Here is a 23,561-nt window from a genome sequence, read left to right on the forward strand (position 1 = left end):
ATGGGCAGGAGGTGACATCATCCGGATTCCTTCGCTGAGGAATGCAGGATTTGGTCTTCCCTGCCAGTAATTGCTTTTCAAAAACAGACCTGCCCAGGGAAGCGGATTTCACCCAGCCCCTTCCACTGCACGGCAGAGAGGCTGAATATTCCCAAATCCCCTTCTTTTCCCTGGCTTAAGGGGACATTGTATGGACAGGCAGGGTAAAATCGGTCATTCCCCAGATTGCAGGTAGAAGCACCCACAATTCCAAAAGTGGTAGCTGGACAGAAAGCTGGGCACGGAGAGCTGGTGGGGGAGCAACGACTTCTTGGGGCTGGCCAGGATGGGGCAGGTGATGGGCTCAGTGTGTGTGTGGACTTCTGTGCTGGGCAGACTTTGCTGAGAGCTTCAGGAGGAGCCCATGGTGACCTCCATGGTGACCTCCATGGTGACCTCCATGGTGACCCCATTTCTTGGTGCTACGAAGCCCAATGACCACGTTAGGTGTTTTTGAATGTAGAACTTCAGTGGTGACTGGAGAGAGTTGGACTTGGGGGTCCTTGTAGATCCCTTCCAATGTGGATGTTCTCTGGTTCTATGGCTGGAATAGGTGTTGATGTGCAGAGCATTCTGACCAACCAGCTGATACCTGGCTTGGTCCAGGGCAGGGACTGTCCCCCTGTGCTGGCACTGCTGGGACACCTCAAATTCTGTGTGCATGTCTGAGTTCCTCTCGACAAGAAGGACATTGAGGGGCTGGAGCGTGTCCAGGGAAGGGAACGGAGCTGAGGAAGGGTCTGGAGCCCCAGGAGCGGCTGAGGGAGCTGGGAAAGGGGCTGAGCCTGGAGCAAAGGAGGCTCAGGGGGGACCTTGTGGCTCTGCACAAGTGCCCGACCCGAGGGGGGTTGTTGTTCTCTTCAATCACTTGAAACGAGGCTGTAGCCAGGTGGAAGTAGGTGTCTTCTCCCAAGTAGTGACAGAATGGGAGGAAGTGTCCTAAACTTGCCCCAGAGAAGGTGTAGATTGGATATCAGGGAAAATTTCTCCCCTGAAAGGGTGGTCAGGCATGGGAAGAGGTTGCCCAGGGCAGTGGTGGAGTCACCATCCCTGGAAGTGTTCAGAAACACACTGATGTGGCACTTGGGGACAGGATTTGAGGTGAACATGGCAGTGCTGGGTCAGTGGCTGGACTTGATGATCTCAGAGCTCATTTCCAACCTTGGTGACCCTCATTGATAACTGGTAGGGCTAATTCCTCAGCAAGGCCACAGTTCTCCCTCCAAGCAGCTCTTGGCTTCTCCATTGGGTTGAACATCCCACATCCCACCTCCAGTCCCCTGAGCTGGCAGCCCTCCGGCCCTGGCTCTGCTCTGGCTCCAAGCTCCGCAAACACCTCTGGAAATGGACGTCACCGGCACTTCCAGCGGCAGCAGAGGGGTCAGTTCCTGTGGGATGGAGGCTGCTGCCCTCATTTCAATAGGTGGAACTAGGTGTAGTTCAGCTGCCCCCGTTATGAGTCCAACAGGGTGATTTAGTGCCTGGAAAGGCCTGAAATATTTTGCTCTCAGTGCCTGACAGACGATGGCTGGCAGGAAACGAACGCGCCGCGCTCCAAGGCAGGGCAGGTTTTGCTGGTTCTCTAATTTTCCGCCAGGTTTTTGGAAATTCTTGGCAATTAAATGGAGGGCAGAAAAGAAGGGCTTTGGCCAAACGAGAAATCCCACTTGGTCAGCAGGATTTTTGGAAGGGGTGGAGTGAGGAGCTCTGAATGGGCAGCAGCGGGACAAGGGCTGCCCAGGTTGGGATCTGCTCTCCTGAGGGTGCTGAGATGCGGTGTCAGGTGTGCCAGGAGAAGGCCTGCTCAGTCTTGGGGTCAGCAGCACAAGTAAAAACAGTGGGGATGGACACAAAGCAGGGCCTGGGGTCATGGCAGGGTGATGCCATGGCATTTTGTCATGGCAGAAGAGGCAATCCACACAGGAGGCAACCATGGAACTGGTTGGGATCAGGTCCCTCATGGGACAGGGTGACAATGCCAGGAGAGACGTGGAAGAGAGACCCTCTGTGGGACATCCTGGGCTTGGTTTGGATGTTGACCCCACCAGGCAAGTCCCTTCCCTTGTCCTGTCTCAGCCACCCTCTATCCCAGGGCTGTCTGGTGCTGACGATCCTGGTTTGCAGGACTCTCACTGCTCAAGAGAAGACAAAAACAGTATTTCCCTTGTCTTTGGGAGAGGGGGAAATCACAGAATCCTAGAATGGCTTGGGTTGGAAGGGACCTTGAAGATCATCTGGTTCCCAAAAGGAGGATGCAGACACCAGTCCCATTACCTTGCACACGCTGAGCAAGTACTCCACCGTTGGAGCTAATTCCCTGTGTGACATGGGTGGAATAGGGAATAAAGGGCATGAAACAGGGATCTCCTGCTCATTTCTGCCTGGAGACAGCACGGAGTTGGCTGAGCAGCACTGACATGAGCTCCAGAGGATGAAGGTGGAGGCTCCAAGGCTTTGAGGTCAGTAGGGAGCAAAAAAGCAGCCAGGAAAAGAGATGACAATGGATGCAGATCTGCTTTTAGATGACACAAGGAAGCTCAGAGGCTCCGTATTTATCACAGCTCAGCAAGTCAGGTGCCACCAGTCAGGTGTGGGACTGCTCCTCTGGCTCCAGCCCTCCAGCAGAACATGATTTGGGGTTTGGTTTATGTCCCTTAAGTTGTTTTTTCTTCAAGTTTCTCAGAAACACGGATGGTGGTGTGGTTTCTTAATTATTTCTGTCTGGAGGCTGAAGGGAGGATGGCTTGGAGAGGAAGGGAGGGAAAGAAGCAGAGATGGGAAGAGTGAGTTTTCAAGAAGGCCCTCTCACCACTTCATCTTCTTTCCTCAGCCTCTGGTAATGGCCAGGATCACTGATTGCAACTTTTCACTCCTGAAAAGTCTGAGGGGGTTTCCTGGAATACCAAAATGTGGTGGGCTGGGTGCCCAGCCAGTGACCACCCCAGTGATGAGGATGGACCTCAGCTGAGCAGCAACAAACTGAGACATGTCCCAAAAGCTGCCTGGAGGTCAGAGACCCTGGAGTGGCATTTTTAGGGTCTATTTATCACTAAGTGAAAGAGAACCAGTTTTTTTTTCCTTAAATACCCTCTTTCCACAACATTTTCCATGCTGTTTGCCTCTTTAAACTTAGCAGAGGAGGCTGACCCAGCCCTGGGCTGGCAGAAGGGGTGGAAGAAATGTGAGCACCAGCCTGGGAGCCTGGGAAGGGGCTCGCTGCACGTCATGGGGGGATTTCAGCATTATTGTGAATTAACCCATGACTGCAACATCCTCGGTGTTCCATCCCCAGCCTCGCAGTGGAGCTTCAGGCATCCCTGCCTGGGAACCAGCCAAATTCACCAGGGGTACCCGCCCTTCCAGCAGGAGCCCCCCACATCGCAGGGGTGGTGGAGGGTTTGGTGTGAGCAGGGCAGTGCTCACCTGAGCTCCTGATTTCTCTACCAAAACCTGCCCCCATGGGCCTGGTGCTCCCTTGGGAAGATCTCTGCATTCAGGAGTAACCTGAAAACAAAGACAGAAACCTCATCTTGCTGCCCCCTTGTCTCAGGCTGTGGATCAGCCCCGAGCACTGGAGCATTGTTGGCTCAGGCTACAGTGTCAAGTATGGAAGGGCTGTGCACCTCCTCCATCTTCCTGCCTTCCCCTTCCGCCTCAACGTGCTCATTCATGAAAAATTCCCAGTTGGATGGACGTGGGGAGAGGAATCGATGTTGGCGCGTTTTTTCCCCCACGTCAGCCAAGGGAGGTCGTAGGCTCAGAGGGATTGAATCTTTGTTTTCGCAGCTGGATCCCGTATTATCCTTTCTTCTCTCCAGCTTTTTATTGCTGCCCGTTCCCCGGAGCAACCTGTTGGGAAGCAGAGTGTGTGCTCATGTGGAGCACAACCTGCTGTGGCTGCCCGAGGAGCAGCGAGTGGGGCTGTCCTCCCCCAGGACCGGTGAGCTCTCCAGGGGTGCCCAGGACAGGATGAGGAGCAACAGCCATAAACAAAACCACAATGAGTTCCACCTCAACATGAGGAAGAACTTCTCTGCGTGGGTGGTGGCAGAGCTCTGGAACAGCTGCCCAGGGAGGGCCTGGAGTCTCCATCTCTGGAGACATCCCAAACCCACCTGGATGAGTTCCTGAGTCACCTGCTCCAGGTGACCCTGCCTTGGCAGCGGGGTTGGTCTAGGTGAGCTCCAGAGGTCCCTTCCAACCCCAGCAATTCTGTGATTCCATGACCTGCACAGCCCCGTGTGTTCATTGAGGACTTGGGCTGTAAGGGATTCTGTGCTCCTGCAGTGGGGCCATGCAATGGATCCTGGCTGGGGAGGGAGGAAGGTGCCATCCCATAATGGTCCCCTGAGGACACCTGGCTGCAGCCCAGATCTCCTGGCTCCTTTTATCCTGGCACAGTGTGGGGTGAAGGCAACTGGGTAGCAGAGACCAACTTGGTCCATCCTTTGGTAGGACAGGGCAGGGAGCAAGGTTGGGAGCATCTGCCGTGGGCTGGAGCGTGATGGGATCATGGGATCCCCTTGGGATCGTGGTCCCAACCTGGGCACAGCATGGCTTTGGGGGATGCTCTAGGGTTTGGTGGAGGTGCGGTATGGATCGGTGGTGTGGTGTAGGGTTTGCTGGTGCTGGTGTAGGTTTGGGGGTGTTGGGTAGTTTTTCATGATGCTGGTGTAGGTTTGGTCGTGCTGGTGTGGGTTTGGTGGTCCTGGTGTAGGGTTTGGGGATGCTGTAGTAGGGTTTGGGGATGCTGGTGTAGGTTTGGTGGTTCTGGGGTAGGGTTTGGGGATGCTGGTTTAGGTTTGGGGATGCTGGTGCAGGGTTTGGTGGTGCTGGTGTAGGGTTTGGGGATGCTGGTGTAGGTTTGGAGGTGTAGGGTAGGTTTGGTGGTGCTGGTGTGGGGTTTGGGGATGCTGGCGTAGATTTGGAGGTGTAGGGGAGGTTTGGTGGTGCTGGCGTAGGGGTTGGGGGTGCTGGGGGAGGGGTTGGGGGTGCTGGGGGAGGGGTTGGGGGTGCTGGGGGAGGGGTTGGGGGTGCTGGGGGAGGGGTTGGGGGTGCTGGGGGAGGGGTTGGGGGTGCTGGGGGAGGGGTTGGGGGTGCTGGGGGAGGGGTTGGGGGTGCTGGGGGAGGGGTTGGGGGTGCTGGGGGAGGGGTTGGGGGTGCTGGGGGAGGGGTTGGGGGTGCTGGGGGAGGGGTTGGGGGTGCTGGGGGAGGGGTTGGGGGTGCTGGGGGAGGGGTTGGGGGTGCTGGTGTAGGTTTGGTGGTGCTGGTGTGGGGTTTGGGGGTGCTGGTGTGGGGTTTGGTGATGCTGGTGTGGGGTTTGGTGGTGCTGATAAAGGTTTAGTGGTGCCAGTGTAGGTTTGGTGGTGTGGTTTATGTTTTTGTGGTGCTGAGGCAGGTTTGGTGCTGCTGGTGTAGGTTTGGGCATGCTAGTATAGGGCTGCCAGTGCAGGGTTTGGTGCTGTGGGGTAGGGTTTGGCCAGCCTGGCAGACAGGCTGGTGGGGGCTCATGCCCAGTGTGGTGGTGGGGGTGGAGAAGGTGCTGCTGGAGCCCCGCTGGATGCCCAAAGGACTCCAGCACTGCAGATCTCAGAGTCAGCCTTTGCTTTGAGCAGAAGCATGGCCCAGGGCCAGCTGGCACTGGCTCCATTCCCACCTGGATGCCAGCCCGGGGGCACCTCCTCCACTATCCCACTCCTGAGGGGACAGAGGGACACTGATCCAAAACCCCTCCAGTCCGGCGAGCTCTGGGGATGGACAGACACGTGGTGTGTCCCTTCTTGGCACGGGGGACCCGGCGCTGTCCAGATGTGAGGCAGGAGCTGTGACCTCTGTGGCGTCAGCGGGTGGGGGCTCCTATGTAAACACGTCCAGGAAGGTTCCCGTCCCTTTTCCACCCCGTGCTCGCCTTCGGCTCAGACCCTCCTCGCATCAGGACCATCAGCCCTCGCCCATGCTCCATCCCGGAGCTCCGGGAAGGTACCGTGCTGCTCGCCCAGCCCTGGGCTCTCCTCTGGCTGTTTCTCTCTCATCCTCCTCTCCTCTGCATGTAAACCTGGCCGTGTAATTAAATCTGTGCGTAATTATCTACGGGGTGATTTAAATATTTGCTGGTGATATCGGTGTAATGAAGTATCTCGGTGAGCAGAGGAGGAACCTGCCCTGGTCATGCTGGGAACCCAGCCAGAAGGGTAGGAAAGCACTCATGGAAATAATGTTTCCTTTTTCTCCTTATTTTCTATTTTGTCTGTTATCTAAGAACAGTTGGCAAGAGCACGTCCCAGCCATTTGCTGCCTTATTTTTCACGCTCGAGTCTCTGTCTTCCCTTTTAACTCTGTTTAGGTCTAATTAGTAATGGGGAAATGGGCCACAAAGTCACATCTAAGTGTCTGGGACTTTTGCTTTGGCATTTTCCTTCTTGTCTTCATAGAATCCCAGAATGGTTTGGGTTGGAAGGGACCTTAAAGATCATCTCATTCCACCCCCCTGCCATGGGCAGGGACACCTTCCACTAGATCAGGTTGCTCTAAACCCCCTCCAGCTTGGTCTGGAACAGCTCCAGGGATGGGGAGGGCACAACTTCTCTGGGCAACTTCTTGTTGTCTTCAATACCCTTTTAAAGTTGATGTTTGATTTCTTTACCATAAAGAAAATCTGGTGTCCAGGTGTCCAGGGCTGAGCTCAGGAGGACATTTTGGTGATTTAGGGTGGCAAGTCTGCAGCAGATTTATTTGGGGAGGGCACAGGGATGGGTTTATATGGTGCAGAGAAGGGTTTGACAGCTGTTCCCAACCCTTGTTCCCGTTTGCACAACACTTGGATCATGGAGCCAGCCTCACTGTTATGGCTCTGTCTGACCTGGCAAGTCAGAGGCTTCTCCAAAGCCAAAAGATTGGGAAATTGATAAAATAGATAGCCCAGCAACGAGTGGTGGAATCTGCAGAAAGGTTGGTATTCCAGATATTATGGTTCAGATGAAATTTTGTCTTATCTCACAAGTTCTGCTGCCTGAGCTTCACCTCAGCTCCTGCAAGCAGAACCCTTGTGCTGCATGATGGGTTTGGGAGACCAGAGGAGGGTCACCAGGGTGACCAGAGGGATGGAGCACCTCCCCTATGGGGAAAGGCTGAGAGAATTGGGATTGTTCAGCCTGGAGAAGAGGAGGCTTCAGGGTGACCTCGGAGCCCTTTCTTGTGACTAAAGGAGCTCCAAGGGAGCTGGAGGGGGATTTTGGACAAGGGATGGAGGGACAGGACAAGAATTTGAATTGATAGACAGTAGCTTTAGATGAGATATTAGGAATAAACTCTTCCCTGTGAGGGTGGGCAGGCCCTGGCACAGGGTTGCCCAGAGCAGCTGTGGCTGCCCCTGGATCCCTGGCAGTGTCCAAGGCCAGGCTGGACATTGGAGCTTGGAGCAGCCTGGGACAGTGGAAGGTGTCCCTGTGCAAGGCAGGGGATTGGAATGAGATGGGCTTTAAGGTCGCTTCCAACCCAGTCCATTCTGGGATTCTGTGATTGCATTCCTGGCAGAGCAGAGTGTGACTCAGCACCCTGAGAAGATGCCACACCGAAGCAGGACCTTGAGGCTGCTCCCAAGCACAGCAGCTCTTCCTAATGACTCACACGTGGTCTTCAGCCACGCTAGAGTTGTTAAGGTTGTTTAAAGAGCAACACATGAGCTCTGCAGGTGCAGGACAGGGCAGGCCCCAGTGGTTCCAGTGTCCAGGGCAGCATGAGGGAACATCCTGAGAACCAGGCAGAGCATGGACCTGATGAAGGTACCTGGGCTGGGTCCTGTGGGTCCTGTTCCTGGAGCAATTTATGGGGCACTTGCTTACTGCAAGCTCCTGGCCTTGTTAGGGTGGAGAGATTTCTTTAATATCAACTTTGGTTGGCAAATTACAGATATTTTTGGGGTTGTAAAAAATTAGAATCATAGAATTCTTTGAGATCATCTCCAGTCAACCCAGCACCATCATAACCACCCCTAAGCCATGTCCCCAGGTGCCACATCCACACAGTTTTTGAACGCTTCCAGTGATGGTGACTCCACCACTGCCCTGGGCAGTCTGTTCCAGTGTTTTACAACTCTTTCCATGAAGAATTTTTCCCTAATATCCAATCTAAACCTTCACTTGAGGCCATTTATTCTTGTCCTGTCGCTTGTTACCTGAGAGAAGATAAAAACATGAAATACCTTTGGGCCATTTCTCATGGCTGTCCTGGCTGGGTGTGAACAGGCCCATCTCTTGCAGTGGCTGTCCCTGTGTCTGACACAGATGAGGTGTGTGATGACAGAAATTACACCATCATTTTTTCCACTGGAACTGCTGGGGAAATAAAAAGTAGAGTCAAACTCTCAGGGTCAGCAGCCTGACTGTGACATTGCAAAGCATTTTCCACACACAAAAACCCCTCCAAACCTACGAGTACTGCAAGAGGAGATTGGTGAGGAAAGCTGGAGGAGGTGTTGAGCGTGTCCTGCTTTCAAAGAACCGTGGAATCATGAATGGTTTGGGTTGGAAGGGACCTTAAAGCCCACCCAGTGCCACCCCCTGCCATGGCAGGGACACCTTCCACCATCCCAGGCTGCTCCAATCTCCAATGTCCAACCTGGCCTTGGACACTTCCAGGGATCCAGGGGCAGCCACAGCTGCTCTGGGCGACATGTGCCCGCCCGAAATTTCCCAATATCCCATCCAACCCTTCCCTCTTCCCTCAAGCCATTCCCTGGCTCCTGTCCCTCCATGCCTTGTCCCCAGTCCCTCTCCAGCTCTCCTGGAGCCCCTTTAGGCCCTGCAAGGGGCTCTGAGCTCTCCCTGGAGCTTCTCCTCTCCAGCTGAACATTCCCAGCTCTCCCAGCCTGGCTCCAGAGCAGAGGGGCTCCAGCCCTGGGAGCATCTCCATGGCTTCCTCTGGACTTGCTCCAACAGCTCCGTGCCTTTCTTGTGCTTTGCCTGTGTGGATCCCAAGGACAGAACTGCTCCACCTCCACTTTGGGGGTTGCTGTCTTTACCCTCAGGATGTGTCTGTGGTGTTGCTGCTCCCATCCCCCTCCCTCTTCCCACACTGACACCGGGAATGTGGTTTTCGTGCAACCGAAAAATCAGGGAAAAAGTTCCTTTCATCCACTTGGCACCAGTCAGGGACCTCACCCAGCAGCCCTTGAATGGAGCTCAGAAGCCATGGCTGAGCTTCCAACCTCTCCTGACCCCTTTTCCTGGGGTTCTTCCAAGCTCCCTCCCAACGCTCCATCTCTGCCCATCCACAGGTGTTAGGGGAAAAAACCACCAAACCCACACCTTTCTGGAGCAGCCAAAAATGTGTCCATTTGCCTTTTTTTTCCAGCATTCCCTAACCTTTCCCATACACCCTGACCCTTTTCCTCTGCCCCCACCTGCATTAAGGCACCGCTGTGGGGTGAACTGTGGATGGAGGAATGTCCACATGGACAACAGCGGGAGGAGGAGATGAGCCGTGAACTTTTGCACGTTTCACCAGGGGATGGATTTCCTCTGGTTTTAATTGAATTGTTTCAAGGGTTTTTTTCACTCTTTTGTACAAATTCAGGAAGGTCTGGAGCAAGTCAAGCCTGGCTTGGCTTCACAGGGCTGGCAACACTGACTGGAAAGTTTATTGCTTCCTGTTATGAGAGCTCAGGGAGCCACGATGGGATTTCAGGAGAAACATGGGCAGCTCTAACTCCAGGGATGACCCCGACGGGTGGGGTTGGAGATGGCCTCTCATTCCCATTGCTGCTCCAGCTACTTCAGGAAAGGGAAGCAAATAGAGGAGGGAATAATGGCTTGATTTGGCCTCTGGCTATCGAGGCAGATGTTTTCTTTGGAGCAGGAATAGATGCCGAGGAAAATGCTATAAAGGGCTTTGCTGAGCCACGTCCCGGGGCTCCACCTGAGTCCTTTCTTGCCACCTCTCTCCTGTGTCATCTCACCACCTTGGACAATTCAGCAGAAAGGTTCCCCTCAGAAAAATTAATGTGGTTTTTTCTTCCTCAACACTGACATTTATCTCAAGAATGTGTCCATTGCAGCAAAATTTTCAGCTGGGAAGGGCTAGAATAAATCGCTTCTGCTCTCCAGCCCAAGTTTAAACATTTCCTCTGGGCTTTTCTACTTTGGAATTTAAATCTTATTGTTATTTAACCATATCAGATTAGTTTTTCGGTCATTTTCAAAGTGAAGTGATTTTACCTTTCTGCAGTCATCAGACAGCGATATCTGAAGGAAACTTTTCCCTGATTTTCAGCAGAAATGTTATTTATCCTGCTAACAGCACTGGCTTTTTGCTCCAGGCACAAACCAATGCAAACTTCACAGAAATTCCATTTTCTGACCTATCTTCTGTGCTAACTGAGGCATAACTGTGGTCCAAATGTCATGGCAGCTCAGAGCCAGAATTTACATTTTCCAAGTGCATGAAGGAAAACATCCCTCACCTAATTTTCAAACAGTCTTACATTATTCAGCCAAAATCCCCACGGGCTTTGCAAAAACGTGTAAGACCAGATTTTCTCTGTTTCATCCTTGTGAGGAGCCAGAGACCAAGCACATAATTCTTTCCCAGATCAAAACCTTTTTGGGATCATCCAACAAGCAGAGCCAGATGCAGGATAAAAATCAACCTGATGATGAATAAATAGAAATCTTGTCTTTCTGTCCTTCAGATGACACATTTGCATTGGGATTGTCGTCACCACTGCCCTGGAAAGTCCACACAGAGCTTTGTGATGAAGCAGATTTTTGCAAATGACCCTGGCACAGCTTTTCCTGCTGCTTGTAAATTGGTTTTTTTACGAGAGTTAAGGTTCTGGCTGAGCTCTTAGGATGCGAGCCCTGATTAGCCCCAAATCTTGGAGAGCACCCAAAGCTCTGCGTGAAGGAGGGAAGAAGTTTGCACAACTGGGATGGTTTTGGTGTTAAGTCAGGGAGTGTGGTGGGACTGAAAGGGAGCCTGGAGGCCCTGGGCTGGCGTGGCTGTTGAGCAGCACCGGGGCCATTCCCACCTGCTCCTTCCTGTCTCTGCTTCCCAGATCCTGAATGGCTCCCTGTGACATCCATGCTTGTCCCCGACCCTGTCACCCATGAAATTGTTGGTTTGGTTCCTGTTTCATGAGGAAATGGGCTGTTTCTGTCCCCAGGCGTGGCCCCTCCACCCATTAGCCCAAGTTCTATCCCAGTGTGTTGCTTCCATCCTTGCCGGGAGGTGCTGGCCCGTCCCAAAGCACACAAGAGATGTGGCCCAGCCACGTCACCGAGGCAGTGACACAACTTGGGTCCTTGAGGATGCAACTTGGGGCCTGGGGTTGCTGGAGGCTCTGGAGACTCCAGGCATGAAGAAGGGGCTCCCATGGGAGCTGGTGGCCTTTTTCCCACCAGGAAATGCAAATGGAGATGTCCCAGTGGAACACACGCTTGGACTTTTGGTCCAAGGAACCTGGTCCAGTGGAAGGTGTCCCCAGCCACGGCAGGAGGTGGAACTGGAGGATCTTTGGGTTGGTCCCCTCCAACCCCAACCATTCTGGGGTTCTCCACAGTGCTCCCTTTACCTGGTCCTATCAGCCAGGCGTGTGCCAGTAGAAATGTCAAATTCGCAGTGCTGGCTTGAACCAAACTGGTTGAAAATGAGCCCAAATCCTCTTCCAAACCCATGGATGCCCCCACACCTGTGTGCTTGTGGGACAGCAGCTCTGAAAGCAGAGGAGGGGGTGGAGGAAAGGAGGACACATTGAGGAAGGTGGCTGTCCATCCCTGAAGCCCATCTCAAAGGGGATAAAACCTCGGCGTGCCTCCTTTGTGACTCTGTCACTCACTGACCAAGCTGGAAACCCCCAGATCCCTTTTTCTCCATAACTGCCACCAAACTACTGGCTAATAAGAGGAATATCACAGTTCTGTGGATTTTTAGTCTATGCAAAAGGGGAAAGAATATTTTCCAAATCCCAATATTTGTTTTTAACAGTGCCTTTGCCACGCTTTCCATCACAAATCCCTTTCAGAGTGGACGGCACCCACAGCCACCAAAGGTGAGGATGAGTCCTGCATCCCACATCCAAAAGTCAGGGAAAAAAGTTTAGTGAAGTTAATCCAAGAGGAAAAAGATAAGAACTAAAACTGCTGCTTCACGTTTTGCTCTCACTTGTGGTGTTCAGACATTTTTGAGAAATTCCATCATCTCAAAAGCCCAATTCCAACAATAATCAATAAGGTAAAAAGTTGGCACTTTAAATTTATTTTAATTTTGTGACATTCGTCTCAACACAGTGGGCCTTGTTTTAAAAACAAGTTTAAAAACTTTGTTCATTCGCACAAAGATGCATATCTTCACTGCATTTAGTTTAAAAACTGACCAAATTAACATCCAAGAGAGAAAAATTAGAGAAGAAAAGGAACTGTCAGCACAATCCAGCACAGAGCTTTGTAGGTTTGTGCTCGGAGTGGGTAATTATGGTCACTCCTCGCCCCTGACGTAGCAGGGAGATGTTACACCAGGTCTCATTGCCAATGGCGACAGCACTTACTTCTTTCAATAGGACATTTAAATAAATGTGTATAGATCACTGCTCTGAAACACAGACGGTGCCTGGGGAAGAGGTGGCTTGGAGAGGTGACTCCCAGCAGCAGCCAGAATTATACAAAGCTCCATCACATCCCTTCCCCTCTGTCTCCTCTCTTTTATTCCCATTTCTCATTGCCAGGCACTGAACTGAGGACACGGGATGCTGCAGGGGTGGGGTTTTCTCTGTACACTCATTTATGGCTCTGCCTCCTGCCTCCTTTCCTGGGTGATGATTTGGTGATGGGAAGCCCTCAGTCCCTGCCAGTGTGATGGCTGGAGCTGCTGGGCACGGGGCTGGAGCAGGAGCAGATGTTGCCTGGCCTGCCTGAAGCGCAGATGCCCCAAAAATCTTCACCCAGACGCGAGTGCCGTGTGTATAAACAACCCTCATGGCTAGAAAGCAAAGAGCCTGGAAAATCTGCCTGACCCACGGGACTGGGACCACGCTGAGCTGCCTTTTATCTCTGAGCAGTCCTGCAGAGCCTGGGAGTCGTTCTGAGCTGGTTATTTTTAAATAACCAATAACACCTCCCTGCAGCTCCATCCCGCACCGGCAGCAGCGGGTGGGACTTTCACCACAGGTCTTGGGTGGCAATGAGCTCTTGGTGGCCGTCCCTCAGCTCTGGTGGATGTTACGGGGTGTGGCTCTCAGAAGGAGCAGCTGTGACATGTGCTGGAGGGTCCCTGCTTGTGGGGAATGCACCCAGAGAACATTCAGTGGCCCCTCTGGAGTGACCACGAGGTGACCCACGGCTCTCTCCAGAGCTGAAGGACCTTGAGGGGAAGGAGATCACTGCCCCAGTGTGCTGGAGGCCAAACCCAGCCCCAGGAACATGCAGGGATAATGTGGCCTCAGCCCGCTGCAAGTTCTCACCCTCTCAGTGGGAGATTTCCAGGGAGGCTGGAGTGGGTTTGGAGATCTCCAGCCCTGCTGCTCTCCCCTGGAACCTCCCTGTGTCCTTTGGGAGAGCAGCTTGTCAGTGTGCTGTGTACTGAAGCTGAAACATGAAGCCAGGGTTGTGATAATTTAACTTTTTTAGAGGTTTATTCCCCCCAAATGCCTCCCCAAATCTGGTTTTCCTGGTGTGGCATATTCCCACAAAGGTGTGTGTTCACCCCTACACCTCACTGAGCTGACAGGGCTTTTCCTGCCTATCTCAGGTGACTAATCCCAAACAGGGAATTCACTTATCAGTAATGATAAGTGAGTAATTAGTTTATAACAGAAAGCCTTGAGGAATGTTGCTGCAATAAAGGGCAGTGCAGATGCTGCTCCTTGCAAGAGCATCCACACAAGCTCCAGTGAGGAAGAATTGCCCTTCCATGTCCATTTGGGCTCTTTGGGAAACCAGAGGTGAATATCCTGCTTTGTCAGCACCAGGGACGAAGGTTCCAGATATACCATATGGTTTCCAACACCCCCCTTAATCCCAGTGCAAATCTTCCCATGCTTTCTGCCCTCAGAGATCTGATCCTTTCCATGACCTGGCTGCTGCTGTTGCTTCCTTCTCTCTCCTCCTCGCTGGCCCTTGGGTGGACTTCCTGCCTGGACTCTCCATTTCCACCTCAGCAGACACCCTGAATCAGATCCCTGATTCTGCTGGATCTGCCAAAGCTCCCCGTGGATGGAGCAGGTGATCCTTGCACCATCAGGGTGGAGGTTTTCTTCATGAATACCACTTGCCTTAGGCTTCGTGTGCACCCCCATCCTCCCAATTCCTTCTTGCAGCTGCAAAGAAGCCAGAAAGGCTCTGTTGGTGCTCAAAACTCCTTCCCCATCCTTCACCTGCTCCCTCCACCAGCTTGCAGAGAGAGGAACCACCTCTTTCAGGGACAGCTTTTCCTGCAGCAAAGCAGGAGCTTCAGGGCAGTTTTTCCCACTAGATAGCTTTCCCTCCTTTTGTATTATTTTTTTCCCCCCCAACAGCCAAGGAGCTTTTGCCAAAATGTGTTTTCCACATGTTCCCTATTAGTCATGCTCTCAGTCTTACAAATCTGTTACCAGTGCCACAAGCTGATGCTATTAATTCACTCCCAACCGACACAAGCAAAATTCCAGGCAGCGTTCCTAAAACCAGACCCAGCGGCTTGTTTGGATTTAAAACCAATGCCCCTCTCTCGCCTGGTGTGTGTGTAGAGCACCTTCCCAGCTTCTCCCGAGGCTTGGCGAGGGCAGGAAGGTCGGGACAGGCGGTGGGACCGGCCCCGGGGGTCGGGCAGGGGCTGCCCCGCAAAGGCGGGGTCTGACAGCGCCTTAAATACTTCCCTGGAGCTCCGCTTGCCAACCACTGGAGCACGGCTGGACCGAGCCGGCGGGGGTTTATCTAGGGCAAGGCGGAGGGATTGGAGGCACAGGAATGTCGGTGGAGGAGGGAAAGCCACCGCGAGAAGCACCATGTCTCTGTAAGTAGATTTTTTCCCCCGTTGTTTTCCCTGCTGCTCAGGCAGCGGTGCGAGAACCGTGCGGAACGGAAGGGCATCCACCTAGCACAGACTTATATATTTTTTTTTCATTCTTTGGCATATTTTAGACTCAGGTTTTAAAGTTTTCCCAGTTCCTACAGCTGTGCCTGCGATTGTGTGGAGGGGTCAGCGGGTTTTGGGAAGTCACCGTGGTGAGAACGGGGAGCCAACAGCTCATTCCTGTACTGGCTACACACAGTTCTGACTACTTTAGGGGTTGCTGGTGGTCTGAGCAGTCCAATCCCTCCTCTGTAGCTGTTTTGAGGTGAAACTTGCACCCTGTGTGTGTTTCATACGCTGTGTGTCAGCAAATCTGGAGGTGGCATGTGATGATGGATGAGTGAATGAATGGATTTCAAAGCCGGAGGGACGGGGAGTCCTTTCTTTGGGGAGATAACTGAGATGCATGAACCACCTCATCTCACCCATCTACCTGCTGCACATCTACACAGATGGGGTTTTTCCCCCCCAGGCTGCATAACTTTCACACTGCACAGAGGAATTGGGTCTGAAGTGAAGCAGATGGATGGCTGCAAAATCCATGTTCTGTGCTTGGATGGTCGGGACTGTGAGGAGAGGAGACACAGCCTTTTCCTAGTGCCAGTCTATTCATCAGCACTGTGAACAAATCTTTCTTTGGAAGCTTGTTTGATTTATAATTGATTCCAAAACACTGTGGTGCACTAAACCCCCACCCCAGCAATTAAAAGCATTGAAATCTCACAGTTTAGTCTTTGTAGCCAGTGAGTCCTAAAAGCCACTGGAAGTTCAACCAAACAGATTTGTAGGGAGGGGTTTTTACCTCATTTCCTTCGGCTCCCGCTCTCAAATACGATGCCAGGAGGGCAGGTGGACACACAGGGGTGCAGCATCAAGGTGTGACCCCTCACAGTGGGGTCCCAGGGGCGCAGGAACAGCTCGGGGCTGTTTCCTGCAGATGTTCGTGCAGATCCAGATGTGCACAGAGGGCTGAGCCGCAGGGGCAGTGGCAGGACCCACAGCTCAGGGTGGTGGAAGGCAGCCAGGGATGGTCTTCTCAAAGCAACAACCTGTCACTTCTGTTAATTTGCAATTTCCTTCCTTTTCCTTGACTCGGGAGGTTTGGGAGCATTTTATTGGGTGCTCCTTCCTAAAATGTGTCTCCCAGAGGAGCCAGTGGGTGCTTTGATAACAACCCTGATAAATGTCAGTTCAAAACTTGAATATTTACTCCAAAAGCTGTCACAGCCTCGGTCAGACCCTCCCTGCCCCAGCAAACAGCTCCTGGGAGATGAGCTGGCGCTTTGGGAGTTGCGTCCCTGAGTAACACTTGCTAAATGGTGAATTATCCTCGGTGTAGGCTTCAGAACCCCTTAAGGGGAGCCCTGAATTTGGAATGAACTGCTCTACAGGACATTAAAAGTGTGTTTTTAAGGACAATTTGGGGCTTGCAGCTAATTTGTGGTGCAGACGGGAGCTGCTGGGGCACTGGACACCTGCATGGGGCCAGCCAAGGTTGCTCCACAGACAGATGCACCATGGCCCACACCCAGCAGGGTCTTCCCTTCCCAGCCCCCTGTCAGCTGGAGCTTGGCTGAGAGCCTGGATTGATCCCACAAATCATTTAACGCCCCATATCTGAATGTGAACACAACAGAGGAAGGGTTAAAGACCCCTTAGGGTGTACCCACAGTAAGGACGCAGAAAAAGGCACTCAAAAAGGGTTCACCCCTGAATAAACCCAGTTTCCTCAATAAATAAAGAATATCTCTGTGGGCATCACTTCCCATGTCCTGCACTGGCTGAACTGTCCCACCTGCACAGTTGTACCGACCAAGGCATCACTTTTGGGGCAGGAGAGGGGGATTCTGGTCCCAGCAGCATTGGGGGTTGTTGCTCTCCACCTGGTTATGTCGAGGGCAGGGAGGAGAACTTCCCCACCTCTCCTTCTGCTTTATGACCCAGCTGTTTCTCCCCTCCCTGCCTCGGTTTCCCCAGCCCCAGGACAGGAATAGCACCATCTGCAGAGCGCTCCCACAGGCTCGGCCTGCCGTGTGAAGACTTGGGGGCTTGTGTTCGCAGGGGATTTGTTTGATCTGGAAATAGCAGGGTTGGAAAATTCCATCTGCCTGCTCTCGAGAGCCCTCGACAGGGGCAGCGCGAAGGCGAGCGCTGAGCAAACCAACGCTGAGCAAACTGGCTCTGCTTGGCTCCTGTCCTGGGAAGCAGTGGGAGCAAAATCGCATTCCAGAACAGCTGGATGTGGAGAACAGAGTGGGGCATGTTTCCCTTCCTGCTCCCACGTGGCTGCTCCCACCACGGAAACTCTACAGCACAATTTTGTGTCTCCAGTGGTGCAAAGCCAAGTTCGGGCCAGGCCTGTGTCTCATGGCATCATCAAGCCAGGTTGGATGAGGCTTGGAGCAGCCTGGTCTAGTGGAAAGTGTCCCTGCCCATGGAACCAGATGATCTTTAAGGTCCCTTCCAACCCCCAAAAATTATAGGATTTTATGATCATTTTCCCCCCTGGATCTTCACCCCCACTCAGCCATGCTCACCCAGCATGGAGAACTAGGGTTGATGTCCATACTGCTTCCACATAAGAAAACAGCTCCTTTCTCTTATCTTTTTTCTTCCTCCACTGTTCTTTAGGTCCAGGTGCTTTTCCTATCACTCTCATCTCTCAGTATCCGTGCCAGTCAAGCACTGAAATTGCCTCCTGTCTTTAGTGCTGCCTGAGGTCACCCAAGGAACTCAGGCTGAGGCCCCACTCCAAGTTAAGCTAAACACAAAATGCTTATTCCAAGCTCTTCCTCCCCAGCTGTCCAGGTCTCCTAATAAATGCATGGTTTTCTCTTGAAAGCTTCTCAAGGTTTATTTTTGAAACAGTCTGTATTTGATTAAAGTTTTGTTTTGTTTTGCTTTGTTTCAAGAGGAACTTAAAAGGGTTGTCAGCCTGTAAACATAAATATTCCCATTCTTTTGCTGATTCTTTGCATTTTTCTGGGCTTGCTAATGAAAGATGTTTCAGTAGGACACGTCTCTGTGATGTGGGAGCATCCTCCACTGTTCCAGCCCTGACCACCCTTTCAGGGGAGAAATTTTCCCTAATATCCAATCTAAACCTCCCCTGGTCCTAATTAAGGCCTTTCCTCCTGTCCCTGTTCCCTGCGAGCAGAGCCCGACCCCCCCGGCTGCCCCCTCCTGTCAGGGACTTGTGCAGAGCCACACCCCCCCTGAGCCTCCTTGCCTCCACCCTGAGCCCCTTTCCCAGCTCCCTCAGCCCTTCCTGGGGCTCCAGCCCCTCCTCAGCTCCGTTCCCTTCCCTGGCCATGCTCCAGCCCCTCAATGTCCTTCTTGTCATGAGGAACCCAAAACTGATCTCAGGATGCAAGGTGTGGCCCCACCAGTGCCCAGCACAGGGGACGTTCACTTCTCTGGTCCTCCTGGTGGCACAAGATGTGACCTCACAGCTCTGGTGTTTTATTTCCCCCTCTCCCTGCAGGTTATAACTGAGTAGCCCTTATGACCAACATGAGCTGGAGCTTCCTCACCCGCCTGCTAGAAGAGATTCACAATCACTCCACCTTCGTGGGGAAGGTCTGGCTCACCGTGCTCATCGTCTTCCGCATCGTCCTGACGGCGGTGGGGGGCGAGTCCATCTACTCCGATGAGCAGAGCAAGTTCACCTGTAACACAAAGCAGCCGGGCTGCGACAACGTCTGCTACGATGCCTTCGCGCCGCTGTCGCACGTCAGGTTCTGGGTCTTCCAGATCATCATGATCTCCACGCCCTCAGTCATGTACCTGGGCTACGCCATCCACAGGATCGCCCGCTCGGCCGAGGAGGAGAAGAAGTTCAAGGGGTTCAAGAAGAAGAAGCAGTTTGCCCTGAACTGGCAGGCCGTGCACAACATGGAGGACGCCATGGAGGCCGACGAGGAGGAGCCCATGATCTCCGACGACGCGGCCGAGCACGAGAAAGCCAAGCCCAAGCCCAAGTGCAAGGAGCAGCAGAAGCACGACGGGAGGAGGCGCATCCAGCAGGAGGGACTGATGAAAATCTACGTCTTCCAGCTCCTCACCAGGGCTTCGTTTGAGGTTTGCTTTTTGATAGGGCAGTATTTGCTCTACGGTTTTGAAGTGGAAGCTTATTACGTCTGCAACAGGGTCCCTTGTCCCCACACCGTGGACTGCTTTGTGTCCCGGCCCACGGAGAAGACCATCTTCCTCCTGGTGATGTATGTGGTGAGCTGCCTGTGCCTGCTGCTGAACATGTGCGAGATGTTCCACCTGGGATTCGGGACCATCCGCGACGCCATCCGCAACCGGAAAATCAACAGCTTCCGGCAGCCCCCCTACAACTACGCCTACCCCAAGAACATCTCCTGCCCTCCCGAGTACAACCTGGTGGTCAAATCCGAGAAGTCCACCAAGATCCCCAACAGCCTGATGGCCCACGAGCAGAACTTGGCCAACGTGGCTCAGGAGCAGCAGTGTACCAGCCCGGACGAGAACCTGCCGGCAGATCTGTCCACCCTGCACAAGCACCTGCGGGTGGCCCAGGAGCAGCTGGACATCGCCTTCCAGAGCTACAGCAGCACCCAGGCCAACACGCAGCCCTCTCGGACCAGCAGCCCCGCCTCGGGGGGCACCGTGGTGGAGCAGAACAGGGCCAACACCGCCCAGGAGAAACAAGGTGCTAAACCCAAGGCCTCCTTGGAGAAAGGCAGCTCCAGCAGTAAAGATGGGAAGACGTCTGTGTGGATATAACTCTGCCAGGAAGGCGAGAGGGCAGCGTGAGCGGGGTTTTTATTTTGGTTTGTTTCTGGTTTTCGGTGTTCTCTCGAGTTTGTTTCGCAGGGCACGGTTTTTGTGTGGAAGTCAAGAGAGTAAAAGGAGCTTTGGACCAATTTAGTGCTGTCTTCCAGTGTGTTAACAAAAGACATTTCTTCCCTGTTTCCAACGTGTTCTCCAGCTGGGAACCTCCAGTGAGTGACAGGAACCTCCAGTGAGTAACAGCAAACCCCCCACACCTCCCAGCCCTTGGGTCACCACCGGAGCCCCCAGCAGAGACTGGACAATGTGCTGTGGTGGGAAGAGGAGCTGCTGGTGGCTCAGGAGGAAAGTCAGGCTGACAGGGATCAGCCACCCTCCTGCATGGCAAGGCTCGAGTGCTGTAGGCAAGGCAGTGTTTAATTACTAAATACCCTTAATCAAATTAATTTCTGATCCTTTGATAAGAAAACCACTGACATATTGCACGGACCTTCACGGCAGGCTCACAGCTGATGGCCTGCCTGGGCTGGCAGCTGCCAATGAAGGCCTCGTTGGATGCTGTGAGCCAGGAGGTGGCACCCACACCAGGTCTGGGGCAGGAACACCGTGACTGCCTCACACAGGGAGACCTAAAACCAGCACAGGGCTGAAGGTTTCATCTTTTCTTCCTCTGTGTCGAAGCAAAAAGCAAATCTGCTCCAAACCCTCCGGAGCAGGAGCAAGCAGTGACATTGCGTCCTACTGGTGCCTGTGTAGCACTTGCTACAGATGTGATGGGAATTGTTGCAGTTACAGAGTTTTTAACAAACTGCTGCTTCACATCATCAGAAAGTGCCTTTATGCAACCAGGAAAACAAAAGTGTAAAGGGTTTAGGCTCCTTTACTTGCTGAATTTTAGACGATCGGCATCGGCAAATTTGTTTTTCTGATTAATTGAGGAAAAGCACTGTTGGCAAATTTGTTTTTCTGATTAATCAAGCCCTTATAAATAGTGGCAGGTGGCAGATCTAGGAATAGTGTGTCTCTGGTGTGTGTGTGTGTGTGTCCATGTATAGATACAGACACGTACGAACACATGCGTGTGCACATAGACATAGCGAAATAGGTGTAAATGTAATATCAACCCTCTGCTCCTTCCACAGCCTTCCACCTCCCCTGGGAAAACCCAGCTGCTCCAGGACTGGGGCTGATCTCATCCTGGAGCAGTCCTGGGGCTTTTAGCCTCCAGCCCCACCCGGGGAACTGGGAGGATTCCCACATTTGCTTGGGGGCAGGGTTGCAGAAGGTCTGGCTTCAGTGGGGACAGGACCAGGACAGCAGCAGGAAGTTTTTCCCGAGTTTATGAGGAGTTGTTTTCAGCTGGGCTTGGCTTTAGGGTGGTTTCCATGCACTTAAAGTACTTGGGGTGCATGTTAAGATCAAGCTGCTGAGCTCCAAGGCTCCTACTGTGCTTTGTCAGGGTGGTTTCATCATCACCACAGGGACCCCAAACAGGCAGAGCCTTCAAGATCAAACCTGTTGCAGAAGAAGTAAATTCTCCCTGAACACAGCGCTGTCCCTGTGCCAAGCTGTTCCCTCAGGCTGTGCCAGTATGTCTTACCCATTGGATATTCACAACTTCTCGCTGGACATCACCCTCATGTCCTTGAGATCAGTCCCTAAAAGCCCTGAGGATGCCTGTTCCCCGAGTGCCCAGCCCTTTGGCCATTCTTGGGAACAGCAGAGAATTTGGATATGCCCTTCATCTCCTGGGAACCTCGGCTGAGCTGTGCCATGCATTAGAGAACAGTCCTGGAAGCAGAAACGTAGAATTAAAAGGACAGCAGAGAAACATCCTACGAGGTACCCAGCAGCTAATATTCAGCTCTGTGGCTTTGTGTAACAGTCTGGGGAGCACTTCCAGGCTCGTTCCTGCTCCCGCTGGAGGCATTCATTGGTAAAATGCCTGGAATGCTGTTTGCTCTTGCTGCTGGAGATCTTCCCCTGACAAATGGATAACTAGATCCAGGAGGAGGATCAGCACAGCAGCACTCAGTAGGAACATCCATCCATCCCCTTCTGCTGGGAATTTTGCTGGAAAGGCTCAAAAAGGTCACACCACGGTGGTGGGGAGGCAAACATACCCAACCACGCTGTTTGTCCTCGTCCCGTGTGTGGGAATGTGCTCTCTGCTGGCTGGGGATGTGCTGGGCAGAGCAGGAGAGGCTGGGTGCTCACAGGGCTGCTGTCACCTGGCAAAAATGCCTGCAGGGCCACAGCCCAGGCTGCTGGGGAGGAGAGAGAGGTGATCCTGGGTGGAAATTTGTTCCCTGGTCACTGCAGCTGTCCAGGGCATGAGCTTGTCCTCTGCATCAGTGGGACTTCTCTTTTATTCCCAGCCCTGTGTCCCAGGGGAAATCGCGTGCATTTAAAGTCGTGATCCCAAGGGTAGGATGGAAACTCTGAGGATAACCATGGTTGGATGCTGCCTGGGTTCTTCTGATTCCTTTTCCATGAGCAACAATACCACAGCCCCGGATAAACCTGTGCTTCCCACACGATGCTGGAAGGCACTGTCCCATGCAGGAGTTGGGATTTGGGATTTCTGCTGCCCGTACCAGCAACACCTCCCTCAGCACCAGACATGGCCTGAGCACTTCCTGGTGACTCAGATCTGCCCCTCCACTCCTGCTGACCTGCAGAACCCCCCATGAGTCACCACACCAGGGATAGGAATGTGACTTCCTTGCTCTTGCTCCAAACAATCTTGGCAAACGAATCGCCATGGGGAAAGATGGGGGGCAGGGCAGATTTTGAGCCCAAACCCCCAAACCTGGTCACAGAGACCTGATCAACTCATTAAACCCAGTGTATGCAGCAGGGCTGCATCTGCTGCCCCAGCAATAGAGGTGGGCAGTGCCCATGGGAGGAGATTCCAGGTTCAGGGCAGGAGGATGGGAAAAGACCATGGATCTTCTTGCCAACTTGCCACCATCAAATGACTCTCTAAAGGGTGACATGAACCCCCTCTCTGCAACCCCATGGAGACATGGAGAAGTCTCATGCCTTTAATCTCTGCATATTTTGGGTGTTTGAAGACTGCTTTCACCCTCAAATCTGCTTTAAGCTGAACACCTCCAGTCTCATCAACCTTTCTCCAAGGGCTGCTTTTCTGGGGTGGTTTTCCCTGGTGTCTTTGAACCAACACCAGCCACTCCACAACTTCCCAGCAGCGTGGCAGTGCCAGTCCTTGTGCCACATTCCCTTCCTTCTCCTCTTCATGCACTCTGGTCCTCCCCAAAACCCCATCTCCTGCAGGCATGGGGATTGCTCCCCTCTCCAGGTGTGTGGCTGTACAGTGGGGACCTTCCTGGCATCCTTCAAACCCCCTTTTTATGGTCACACAGTGAACCAAGGGGGCTCTGAGTGACCCGTGGGTCCTGCAGAGGGTTTGGAGCCTCTTCCCAGCTGGTGTCACCCTCACATCTCATACGCACACACTGTTTTCCACAGGGAGAGTCAATAACTGCAATATTGACGAGTACCAGACCCAGGGCAGACTCTTGGGGGGTCAATAATCCCCTCGTCGGGCAGGGACACAGGGTAACCACTCCCAGCCCTGCTCCTCCCTCAGGCCTGGAGTATTTCCCTGCATAACATCCCTTCCCAATGGGAGCTGATCCTGATTTCCCACGTTTTCCAAGCGTTTTGACAGGGACTCAAGCACAAGGGTGTATTCCCAG

At 52.9% G+C, this 23,561-nt stretch overlaps 1 protein-coding gene across 6 annotated transcripts in view; it reads left to right on the plus strand.

The window, feature by feature from the left end:
- Positions 1-23,337, plus strand: part of GJC2 (gap junction protein gamma 2) — a 38,681-nt gene extending 15,344 nt beyond the window's left edge. For 4 of the 6 annotated variants that reach the window (XM_017746777.1, XM_017746778.1, XM_017746780.1 and 1 more), the window contains one exon: positions 18,566-23,337. In XM_017746777.1, coding sequence (XP_017602266.1) covers positions 18,586-19,833 — 1,248 coding nt within the window. In that variant the 5' untranslated portion in view covers positions 18,566-18,585 and the 3' untranslated portion in view covers positions 19,834-23,337. Of the gene's footprint in view, positions 1-5,925; positions 6,019-14,683; positions 15,022-18,565 lie in introns of those variants that run through there. The other 2 variants (XM_017746781.1, XM_017746779.1) reach the window with 2 other exon arrangements.
- Positions 23,338-23,561: the final 224 nt, after the last annotated feature.

This window comes from Corvus brachyrhynchos, unplaced genomic scaffold, assembly GCF_000691975.1.
Source record: "Corvus brachyrhynchos isolate BGI_N302 unplaced genomic scaffold, ASM69197v1 scaffold18, whole genome shotgun sequence".
NCBI classification, from domain to species: domain Eukaryota; kingdom Metazoa; phylum Chordata; class Aves; order Passeriformes; family Corvidae; genus Corvus; species Corvus brachyrhynchos.